This window comes from Parasteatoda tepidariorum, chromosome 5 (genome assembly GCF_043381705.1).
Source record: "Parasteatoda tepidariorum isolate YZ-2023 chromosome 5, CAS_Ptep_4.0, whole genome shotgun sequence".
Taxonomy (NCBI): domain Eukaryota; kingdom Metazoa; phylum Arthropoda; class Arachnida; order Araneae; family Theridiidae; genus Parasteatoda; species Parasteatoda tepidariorum.
Genome location: NC_092208.1, coordinates 10,771,523 through 10,783,851, shown reverse-complemented (window position 1 = coordinate 10,783,851; position 12,329 = coordinate 10,771,523). Strand labels below are relative to the sequence as shown.

General features: G+C 29.7%; 2 protein-coding genes across 2 annotated transcripts in view; one reads left to right on the top strand and one right to left on the bottom strand.

The window, feature by feature from the left end:
* Window positions 1–2,525: 2,525 nt before the first annotated feature.
* Window positions 2,526–5,950, bottom strand: LOC107450615 (uncharacterized). The gene is made up of 3 exons (XM_016066449.3): window positions 5,693–5,950; window positions 4,560–4,661; window positions 2,526–2,904 (listed from the first exon to the last, which is right to left on the bottom strand). Exons 1-3 carry the CDS (start codon window positions 5,845–5,847, stop codon window positions 2,748–2,750), a joined length of 414 nt encoding a protein of 137 aa, XP_015921935.1. The 5' UTR covers window positions 5,848–5,950; the 3' UTR covers window positions 2,526–2,747.
* Window positions 5,951–11,070: 5,120 nt separating this feature from the next.
* The window catches only part of LOC107450614 (uncharacterized), a 14,458-nt gene continuing 13,199 nt past the window's right edge, over window positions 11,071–12,329 (top strand). Inside the window, exon 1 of the mRNA XM_043055024.2 lies at window positions 11,071–11,286. Coding sequence (XP_042910958.1) covers window positions 11,256–11,286 — 31 coding nt within the window. The 5' untranslated portion in view covers window positions 11,071–11,255. The remainder of the gene's footprint in view (window positions 11,287–12,329) is intronic.

The window sequence follows — 12,329 nt, the reverse complement described above, 5'->3', positions numbered from 1 at the left end:
TGTATAGAGTATCACCTGATAATTATAATTTTACATAGAATCTTATAGTGCGTCTAATAATATGGCCCAGGGACTGTATTTAAGGTGCAGTAGGTTTTACAATTTAAATTTCTGGGCAGTATTATGGTTTAAAGAGGCCTTTTTCAGTTTCAGGATTAATTTTTGATTTGCCTTTTATTAATATTTTTTTGTTCTTTACAAACTTTTGATGCAGTCTTATTTGGCGGCACAATCTCCCTAAAAAATAAAAGGAAGAAAAAGTGAAAGTTAAGGGGTTGCTTTATTGAATATGAAAAATAGTGTTTGGTTATTTTCAGAGCTTGTTTAGATATTTCCTCGATTAAAACTTTATAGCAATAAAAAATCATCTATTTGTTATTTTGAATCAGTCATTTAAAATGCACGTTTGTTAAATTTTTAAAAAAATTTCGAATATTCTTACTACGTAAATTACACAAAAATAAAGATAGATATCAAAATTTAAAACAGACAAATTTAACCTCCTTTCAAAAATTCGTGATTGCAGAAGTTTAATTTCATCAGAAAAAGTTTTCTTTTGAGAATAATTATCTAAATTACGCTTTACATCCCCAATTAAGGTGACGGCCTTGTAATTTACATGTATTGATAGATACTGTCGAATAATGAAAATATTTACCATGAGTTTATTTCATAGAGTTGTGAAAATTAAATAAGAGGTGTAAATACGTGTTTAGAATTTTCCGTCTCCGTTGATTGTTTGAGAATAGATAACTTTAATTAACAAATCGGTATTGCCAACTTAAATTTAGCTGACAAGGATTGAAATAGATGAAACTAGTAGAGCATAACGGTGCCCCCCCCCATGCCACCCTAGTAGTTACGTCTCAACATGAACGAAAAGGCAAACATAACCATATTTTTTCACCCAATCTTTATGCATTTTTACTTCGTCTACTTTGAAAGCCAAAGGAAGCATAAAGTTGTCGATTATGGACTCTAAGACTAATTACATTGCTATTATTTTTGGTTTTGAGGATGTTTATGTAATTAGTCTTAGAGTCCATAATCGACAACTTTATCCTTCCTTTGGCTTTTAAAGTAGACGAAGTAAAAATGCATAAAGATTGGGCGAAAAAATATAGTGTTTGATAATATGGCTTGCATACAAAGAAGTGTTTAAATATAGCTTGAATTCGCATACTAAATATAGGTTTAACAATTTTATCACCCCCTTCTTATAAGGGAATAAAAAGTTAAATTATTTATTGTCTTAAAAAAAAGAAAGAAAAAAATGCGAAAGAAAGAGAATAAGACCGAGGAGATAAGAAGTGAGACAATAAGACTCGTATTTTATAGCAAATTTTTGAGAAATTTTTTTTCTCTTTTACATGTAGGATATATGTATCAATATCAAAATTAGGAAAAATATTTGAATGCTTCTACTTTTTGAATCACAGACGAAAAAAAATTAAAGCAAGGAAAATGCAATTATAGGCAACCTGCCCCCCCGCCCCCATATGTCCAAACATCAAAAGGGCAGAGGGGACAGGTCACCAAGTGTAAACATATTTCCCTAATTCGTCAACAGTTTTGTGGTTTGACTTAAATTATAAGTACATTGATCTGTTGGTGGATTTTGGTATTATAACTATAGTTGAAAATAAAGGCAGAATTTAGATATTTCTGTAAAGAAAGAGAACACAAAAAAGTTTAACATTGCAATTTGCTCTCCTTGTGCCCAAACTAAGTATTCTATAATTTTGCATTTACGTATATTAAAATAATAATTGTGAAAATTTTGAAAATTAAAATTTTACACAAATGCAAAGTACAGGTCGTTAGCAGAGCAAACACGAAATCTTCAGAAATTTTGATTAGTGTCCCTATTCAGAAATTGTCATATGTGAGTATTTTTAGAAAGTGGAATATTGAAAGTGATAATTTAAAATATCTTATTAAAATCATTAATTTTTCTAAAAATGGTTTTAATTCTGTAATAAAAAGTAGAAGAAAAGTTCGCGATTGATTAGAACTTTTATTTGCACTCGCTTTTGTAGTCCGCCATTGTTTTCGAACTCACAGTTATGGGATTAGCAGTTATCATATCACACTGTTTAAGGGGAATTACATATGCAGTGGGTTTACATTGGATGCAGCCTATTATGTTCCATTTTGTAGCCTTTAGTCCGTCTGTAAGTATGCAGCTTGATTTTGTAGTTTAGTATGTTATTGCATCAATATGTGATCAAGTTTCGAAGTAATAGGCTTCAAGGACAGTTTCTCTTCCCAAAATTGATTTAAGAGTTGTAGTACAAGATATTTCTGCTATTCTACATTAATATCATAATTATTTTTGTTTGGATCCAAATTTAGGTCCATTGGCTTTTAAATTCAAATTAGTTATTGGTTGAAATAAATGTCGCCATGATATGAGAAGAAAGATGTACTATCATTTTTTACTAATAAGGGATTGTAAATTAGATGTATGTCTTACTCTATTTGTAAATAAAATACACTTTGAACTTGCAAATATTATAATTTATTTGATAATCAATATACCGATGTTAAAGAATTACAGCAGTTTAAATATTTGCATATTAAATTTTCTTGATTAAAAGTTTTCAGACTTTGGAAAGGAGCAGTCATATAATTTTTTAGGTGTTACAGCAAAGTCTTCATTTATTTGCAGAAAAGGCGTGATTTACTAAGGCAAGTCGTGATTTACTTTAAAACAAATCTTTATTTACTTTCAGACCAGTCGTCATTTATTTTCGCTTGAACAACCTCCTGAACAATCGAGAGAAGAAATGAAAGCATCCTTTCTCATTTTGTTCCGATTGTTCATTGGTGGTCAGCTCAATATCACTTCTTTGCCAAAAATCAATTTCGTCTCTTAAAAAGGGACCATCATGACTTTTCAATCTAAAATTTAAAAGTAACACTCACATTATTAGAAAGTTCGATAACAGTTTTTCGTTTTGTTACAACAGCTTCATTTTGAATTATAAGATTTTTGTATAGAGTAAAAGGTATTTAGGTTGAGATAAATTTAATAAAGCACAAATTTCGGAAAACTTGATTTTTACTCTACAGTGTTGTTGTTGTTGTTGATTTACGTCGCACTAGAGCTGCACAATGGGCTATTGGCGACGGTCTGGGAAACATCCCAGAGGATGATCCGAAGACATGCCATCACAATTTTGATCCTCTGCGGAGGGGATGGCACCCCCGCTTCGGTAGCCCAACGACCTGCGCGCGAAGTCGAGAACTTTTACGGTAGCACAGTTTAACGAGGACTAATACCGCACAGCATCGGTCCCTACGCAGACTTATCCAAGTGGTCACCCACCCGCACACTGACCGTAGCCAGTGATGCTTGACTTCGGTGATCTGCTGGGAACCGTGTCTTATCGATCAGTCCACTGCGGGACTTACTCTACAGCGATCAAAATCGTTATATGATTTACGACAATGAGAAACAATTTCGTGATGGATTTATTAGGGAGATTTTATCTTTCAGATTTATTGACAATAGTTTTTGTGTAAAATTTTCCTGATTTAAAACTTTTACATAAATCAATTTAGCCTAATTGCTTAAAAGTAGTTAAAAATATTCGAATTGATTTTTCGGTCAATTTTTTTAAATCAATTTAGCCGAAGTAAAATACATTAATACAATAATGTGAAAAGTACTAAAAAAAAAAAAAAAAAAAAAAAAAAAAAAAAAAAAAAAAAAAAAAGAGAGAGAGAGAGAGAAGAAACCTTTTTAAAAAAAATACGTCATCAAGCAAAAATTTCCCCCAAAATTAAGAAAAACGCAAAATAGAACAGAGATAGGAGCATAAAGCGATAAATGAGAACGCTCAACGGTCATCTCCTTATAAACATCTTGCAAAAATGATTTATACACATTTTCCTAACAAATTTGCCAGATTACAAAATATGAAATTAAAGCGTAAATAAATGGTAATCTGATATATTTTTAAGTTCTTACTGAAGTATTAAACCACATTTAATTTCTCGCTTACATTGGAATGGATCGAATACTAAACTTCCGTATGGTATTAATATATTATACTGGATAGTTCAAAATTGGGAAGAAATAAAAGGTCGAAATTCCAATAAAACATTTAAATTCGATGATTTTTTAGAGAAATTATTAATATTTGTTAAAAAATATTTCTTGAATATTGGAGAAGATTAATTTTTAGTTAAAAAAAATTCCTTAACCACAGATTTACCCGAAATAGATTTGTTCATGTTAGTTTTTTTTTTAAATTTATTTTTCATTCTCCATTGTCTCCTTATATATATATACNTCTTAGGATAATTATTCTTTATTCAGAAATATCGCATTATTTATGGCAATTAGATGTGTCTTGACAACGACTATTTGCTTATACCATTCTTGTTTCTCTACCATTTAGTTTTTTATTTTTATTTTATTCATGTTTTTCATGTTAATTTGTGTATATATATATATATATATATATTAATGAACATAAATGAAAATCATTACTTTACATATGTTCTAAGACAAAGTCGATGTTTAAAATGTTTCGAAAAAGCTTAAATACCTATCGTCCTCAATGCCAAATTCGATTGAGTCCTTATCGTGTTCTACATCCATCTTATAGAGTTTCGCTATCTTTACATCGCTGAATAGGAACAATTCCTCACTAAAAGTTAAAAAAAAGAAAAGAGAAAAAATGTATAACTTAAAATTCAATAAAGTTATTTTGCTCCATAAATTTTTCGTTAAAGATGAGATATATTTGTAAAGAGAGAGAATTTATTAACTTATCAACAATCATAGATGTTTTAAAAATGCTACGATGTGTAATTATTTATTTCATAATTTGCGTTAATTATTTATTAAAAAAGAAAATGGCCATTATTGATATTCGTAGGGGTGATTATTACAGTAGCATTTATAAGTAAATTTCAAAATCGTAGTTTACTATTTAAAAAAAATTTTCAGTGAAAAAATTTATGTTTACTATTTAGTTATTTACCTCATTCATCTTTTATTCAAAACTTATAAAACGGAGATTTCGTTTTTTATTCAATTTATATTGTTTTTTTTTTTCGAAAATCCGTTAAAAGACTTTGGAAAAATAACTCATGGTTAGAAAGAAAATATCATAAAAAATATAAAATAATGAAATAAAATCTGAAAGAAATATGCTCAGTTGTAATTTATTTTATTATTTTAGTTTTTCAAAATAAATGTTTTTTCTTGTATAAAATTGTTTAGATCGCTTACACTTTATACTACTGAATAAAAATGTACTTATTTACGAATTATTAAATCCTTTTTAGAAAATTAGTTTATTCGAGTAACATTGTCCTTCCTTCAGCGTTTGCATGTTCAATTATTTTATTTTATTAAGTAAACTCTTGTAAAGTTAATGCCCTTTGAAAAAAAAATTTTTTTTGTCAATGCAAAGACTTTAATCTTTTAAATAATTGCTCGCATTAATTCTGTTCATGCTCAGTAAATTCATTTTACATCATTTGTACCATTGATTCATAGGGATTAATAAAACTTAAAGACCGATGTGTAGTCGCTTACAATTTTATGGTAATATTTTATTTTAAAATAGTTATGAAAATGTCACCTGAAAAAGGATGAAAACTAACTCCAACACTGAAGATCATTTTAACTAAAATATTAAACTGCCATTAAGAAGCATTCTAATTAACATACCTAATCAGCTCCTCAACTCCATCTCCCTCATCATCATTAAACTCATCCTTAACCTCATAACCAATATCATCACCCTCATCATCATGATCCCCAACATCATCATCATTAACTTCATCATCATCAGATGATGGCAATTCAGCTCTTAACTCCACCATATACTCTTCATCACTAAAGTTACAAAAGGAATATATTCTTTCAAATCTGTCTGAAGGTAGTAGACTTTTATTTAAAAAATGCGTGATTTTTTTGTTCTTTGAAGGTGACTTCCGACCAGCGATTAATTCTCACTTGGGCCGGATCACGCTATTGGTCGAAAATGACATCACTGTTTGGGGGAAGGGAGATGGTGGCTGTTGGCTGGTGTTTGTATGAGTTTGGCGACAAATTTCGTATGCACACGTGCTCGCTCGGAATTTATTTATTCCTTGCAAATGTTTACGTAATATTATGTCGTCGTTAGGGTGGGGGAGATAGGTAAATGTCCACTTCAGCATTTCAGACAATATTTATGTTTTAATTGATTTAAATTCATCAAAGCTAAAAACAATAAAAATAATGAATGTTTTTACAAATATAAGATGGTATAGTAATATTACAAATACGTTTTTTTTTTTTTTTTTGTTTTTCCTTAAGAATTATCTTTCGCAGTTATGAAGTAACAAAAATCGAAATAAACATAAGCTCAAATTTACTCATACATCGTAATTTAGTTGTGTCATGAATAATTTTAAAAACTTCATGATCAAGCAGCACGTAGATTTAGTTTAAAGTAATGACCAAAATTCTGGCTAGCCCCCCCCCCTGCATTTCTAGAACAGCCCCAGTTGCCAATGACGTAAAAGCAGTATAGTTTAATTTCACTTACTTAGATTCTAATAAAAAATTACCACAAAACTGTGCAAAATGTGAATATTGTCTTTATTACTCAACATTAATACCACGTGTAAATAGAACTCATTTGAAAACTAAATATAAAATCTGTCGCCAAGTCAAGATCGGTCGCTAAAATACTATGCAATACACAGCAAGTCCCTTCCCCAAACAGTGATGTCATTTTCGACCAATAGCGTGATCCGGCCCAAGTGAGAATTAATCGCTCGTGACTTCCGGAGTTTCTTTAGGTTTAGAGTGTAGAAAATAAAACCGTGTATCTTAAGAAATTTTGATTTTAATATGTTTTCGATTGTTAGTTTATTATTGGGTGAGCATTATTGAAAAAGACTGTTCATTATTTTTATGTTTATATCATATCTTAGTCGATTTTTACCGGCAGTAGTGTTTTGTGACCAAAATAAACAGTAAGACCACTGTTTCAACCTTTTGCGATCGTATGTCTACTCTCAGCCACCAACGCTTTTTTACCATTTCACTCATATGTCTGAGCTCTGCCACCACAGCAAAGATGTCAGCCAATCGTAAAGGCAAACTACATATATTGTGGCACTTTGAAGATGTAAAGATTGTTCTGTATGTTCAAACAGAAAAATTATAGGCCGAAAACGCCAAACTAATCATTTTTGTGACGCCTGTTCTCGAAAACCTGGGTTTCATATTGAAGATTGCTTTGAAAGATACAACACGAGAACTATAAAATAAAATTTAATTAAAATTAAAACATATTATTGTGTTACATATAGCTAAAGATTAAAAAATAATAATAAATTTTACTTTTCCTTCATAAATTTGAGTATTATGTATTACTGTTAGTTCAACAAAAATTAATTCCGACCAGCATGACTCCCACGTATAAACTTAATACGGCCGCAAAGGGTTAAATGTTTCGTTGTTTCTAATTGCGTTTTTGCTTTCTGTGTAAATTTTTCAAGTACTCAAAAAGGTGCCTTTTTATTGAAAAGAAAGAAAGAAAATTATGATAAAAGGCATAAAACTTTAGGGATATAACTACTTACAAATCATTCTCATCAAAATCAATATCATCGAATTCATCTTCGAATTCGCTACCATCCTCATATGCTGAAATATTAATTAAAATTAAATTTGAAAATTTGAATAAAGACTAGTTTTAAAATAATCTCTAAAGTGTTCATTTTGTTCAATAATAAAAGAAATTTCTACAAATTACCACACTTATAATCTTTTGCAACTCATAATGAAATTCACAAAAAAAAAGGTAGAAAATCTTCTTTAAAAAAAAGTATGTATTTTTGGAAACCTCCGGTTTATTTTAAAAAAAATAGCGGTATGGTTGTTCTTCGTACACTGTAAAAATGTAAATAATCAATAAACGGTATTAATCAACACTGCTTAACCATGCGCAGAAGTGAATACCATATACCGACACATTTATTGAAGATTAAATAATTTTATTTTTTCTTTAATTTTTATTTTATTAATTTTAATATATATTTACTCTTGGAGCTTCCCGGTGACTTAGCGTTATTATAAAAAGCAGAACCAGCTTTTAAAAATTCAATATAAATATTAACTATATTCAGTGTCATTTGACATTGTGCAGTTGCCGAAAGACTCACTCATCATTGTCAAAATTTACCACATTAAAGCAATTTTATCCTTTATCCCTTTAGAAAAGTCTTAAGAAGCTTATTATACTAAGCACTAATATAAGTAGATTTAGATCCCATTACCACACTGTAAGTAGCTCATATTACTAAAATTAATGAAGCAGCATTGGCAACAGTATTGGTGATTTTTGGGAATCCAAGAGTAAGTACGTTTTCTCTATGTTCGAGTTCTTGGCCAAAGGATACGCCTTTGTTCGCCAAGTTCGGGTTACTAAGCTGGAGAGTGATGTTTAATACGAAGGATGCCATTACGTTTGGACTATTAAAGGATTACATTTCTTGTTTATGATAACCCATGCAGAGGTTTTCTATCTTCTAGGAGGTATTGGAAGAACGCAACAAACTCTCACCAACACTTACTGGCGATATCAAAATGCGCCAATGTCAGTATTCTTAGATGCAAAAATAATTTAATGCATCTGGTAATAATTTGAAGCATCTCATTCAGCAGTACAATATCGAAATAAAACTTTTGCATTTTCTTTTCGATTGCTTACAAAAATATATCTTTCGCTTGACGGTTTCCAAATGTATGCCAAGTTTGGCGAAAATGTTTTACAAATGGTTTAAAAGCATCTCAGCTTGATGTAAGCTTAATTATTTATTGTACTTCACATTTAACTACTTGTATTAAGGTGTGTGCAAATACTCCATTCGGCATTACCTTGAAATAACAGACAATATTTCATAGTTTTTTAACTCATACGGATAGGTATTTTGTGAATTAATAACACTCAAATGGGTAAATAACATTCTAGAGTAATATTTTATTTGACTTTTTTAAATGTGTGAATCAGATATAAAAGAGCATAAAATCTATATCATGTTTATATTTCTCAATAAAAATGTACAATTGGGTGACACTTTTCGTGTTTTTTTTTTTCTGAAGTTGGTTTTTCTTTTCTTATGTTCGTATACGGAAAACAGGGAAAACTGTTTTAAATTGAGATTTTTTTAGTTTTCGAGAAATAGAGCAAAATAGAAGTTAGGAATTGTGAATAGAAATGACTGGAAAATGGCAGATTTAACATTCAGTATAAGCTTCAGATTGGAGTGCCCAATCCACAAGCGGTACCCAATTTTATACTCTGAGTTATTTTTCCCTCCGAATTTCTATTTGAACATTTCTTTATTTTTTATTTAATACAGTGGTGCACCAAAAGTTAAATTGGATCACCCATTTTAAAAAGAGAAGTTTTATTTAATTATCCATAAAGTTGTTTTTTCAATTTAAGACAAAAGTATGATTTATAAAATATGCTCAAACATTTTTTGTCAATTTTTTTTAATGCTTACGAAATTTTCTCAATCTTCATTAAATGTAGGTTTCAGGGAAAAATTTTGATCACTGTAAGGAAGTTTCATATCTTTTTAAAAATATTCTAGGTCCATATGAATAAATAATTAAAATTTTAAAAAAAATATTGAGAAGTATGTTTTTATACTTACGATTAGGTCGGGGATACTTTTCCCTTTCCTTTCTCCAATGATTCAAAAGAGCAAAACGATATAAATCGCTTTTATCCATAATTCTCACTTTTTAATTTCACAATAAACAACCAGCATTTGAGAAATCTCAAACAAGAATGAGTAAAAACACTTTTTTAACAGATGCATCTTTTGCAACAATGTGAACCATTGTTTAATTAATATAACGCATAAAATATTTTATATAACTCTATTAGTTTATTGTTGAAAAAGCTTCAATATTAAGTATTGTTGAAAATGTTTCTAAAAGTTGGTTACTCTAAACTAAATGCTGGAAAAAATAATATTAATGATCTATTTCAGAATTAAGTTTTAAAAAATTGATTTCTTCCATACACTTTTATTTATTTTAATGATACAAGTAACGTAGGAAAAATTATTTAAACTTTTCAAAACAGAAAGGAAATTATTATTTTCTTTATAAGAAATTCACTTTTTAAGAAATTGATTCTTTAAATGAAAGCCTTCTCAAGGAGTTTATCTATACTTAGGGCAAATATGTGGGTTCTACTTCTTCACTACACTATACTGATCTTACATAATTTTATATATTAATTTATTTCATTTATAAATTAATTTTATTTATAAATTAATTTTATCTATCGTTATTTTTATTCGGTGTTGCGAAATGAACTGACTCACTTATTCATGTACTTATTTAGTGGTTTTGAGAAAAAAATTAAAATATCAACTTTAGTAAAAATTTGAAAACCGATAGTAGACTGGTTAAAGCACTAAGCTGTCATTATCAAAGTCTGGGTTCAATCTCCGGCAGCAATTAAAAGTCTACACAGCTTCAAAACGATGGGTACAAGTTTGGTTGTGAAGTAAAGGTGGTCGATACGCAGTGCTGAACGCATTGCCGCTATTTTGGTGTTTGTCTAAAAATTGTGAAGCTTCAACCTTTTTGACATTCTATAACACGCAATGGGATGTTGCTGGAATGTTTAATGTTTTTGGTAAAAATTTAAAACCAATGGTCTCTATAGCAACGAAATACATTAAATGAAAACTAGTTAAAGTAGTACACCAAATATTTTTAAAATAACATAAGTGCAAAATAAAATGTACAATTGAAGCTTAAGATAAAAGCTAAATAACACATATATTCTCTCATTGCGTGTGTTGAATGTTTTTACTCTTCGCAAATCAATAGCCGCCATAGCATTAGATATCAACACAGTCTAATAATAATTTATTTTCTCAAAATTTGCCATAAAAAGATTCTTCTCAGTTACAGCGTCCATTTCTCAAAAGTAATCAAACTGAATGTGAATTTACTAGTAAGCAGGTATTGTTGTTTTAGAATGCAGCGATGGAAAAAGTAGATAAGAAACGATTCACTTGAGAGCCAGGTGTGGTTATTCAAGGAAGTGAACAATTCGCATTCGACATTGATGAATGGGCAACATATGCACTTAAGAATGAACTGCTCTGGAATGTATGGGGGTTAGTCCTATGAATGCAAGGTTCCTCAAAAACAGAAATATAGTTTAGTGTATTCAGACGAAAGTGAGTAGGAGTTTAAAATTATGAGTAGGTGTAATCCTATTGGATATTATGGTAAGTACTTACACCCACTCCATAAATAGTTAACTGAATTATAATAAAAAACTAATAAATAATTTTTAATGTGAAAATTTATTTTTGGAAATAAAATTAAATAAAATAACCTTTAAAGTTATATGTGTGAACACTAAGATGTATATATATATATATATATATAGAGAGAGAGAGAGAGAGAGAGATTACTCACTTGAATACTGCAATGAGTAAGTTGACTAATAGAATGTTTGCAATCAAGAGATAAATTGCCATGATGGCAGGATTGATCCACATTCCAGGTCTGCAAGGTACTTGTCCTTTTCCATCTCCACATTGAGCTGCAAACAGAAAGAAGTACGCAAATAAATATTTTTTTATACGATATCTTTAAAAAGTCTTGATTTGCAACCGATACTTCTAATTTTCTCAAGAGAGATGTAATGTACTCAAGAGAAAAATGTCAATTTCTTACAGTTCTCATCTGAAAAAATGTCGATTCGTTTTTTTACATCAAAATAAGTTTCCGCCATGGTTACAATTAGAAGTTATGAAAATAAATTAATTGATTCCTTAGAAATGCGTTCATGCTTTTTACAAAAAGGATAAAAATTCGACCAAGAGAATAAATATTATATTTCCTTGACCGCAAATTAAATTAAAAATTTTTATTACCAGAAAGCTTGTCATAGCGTAATAGAATCTCATAGAAAACGAAAAAAATACAGTGTTTACTGTAACATGCTAGCTTCTACACGAATCTGAATATCCAGAGTTGAAATAATAAAATATCAGTAGCCGATGTTTTTCACAAAGCAGGTTAGTAACAAAACTCGGTGCTCAGAAATCGGAACTTTATAATAATTGTAATTATGTCTTATTCTAAGTATAAAAGAATAGAATTCTATGGTATTATAAAATACAGTGATTATATAAACTCCTATTATACCGTGGTCAACCACCGAAGAGCCTGGGTTTTAATCTGGAGGTGTTTTGAAGCCGAAACTGCTTAAGAAGAATGCGTACCAGATAGTTTGGGAATAAAGGCAGCCGATGAGCATGCT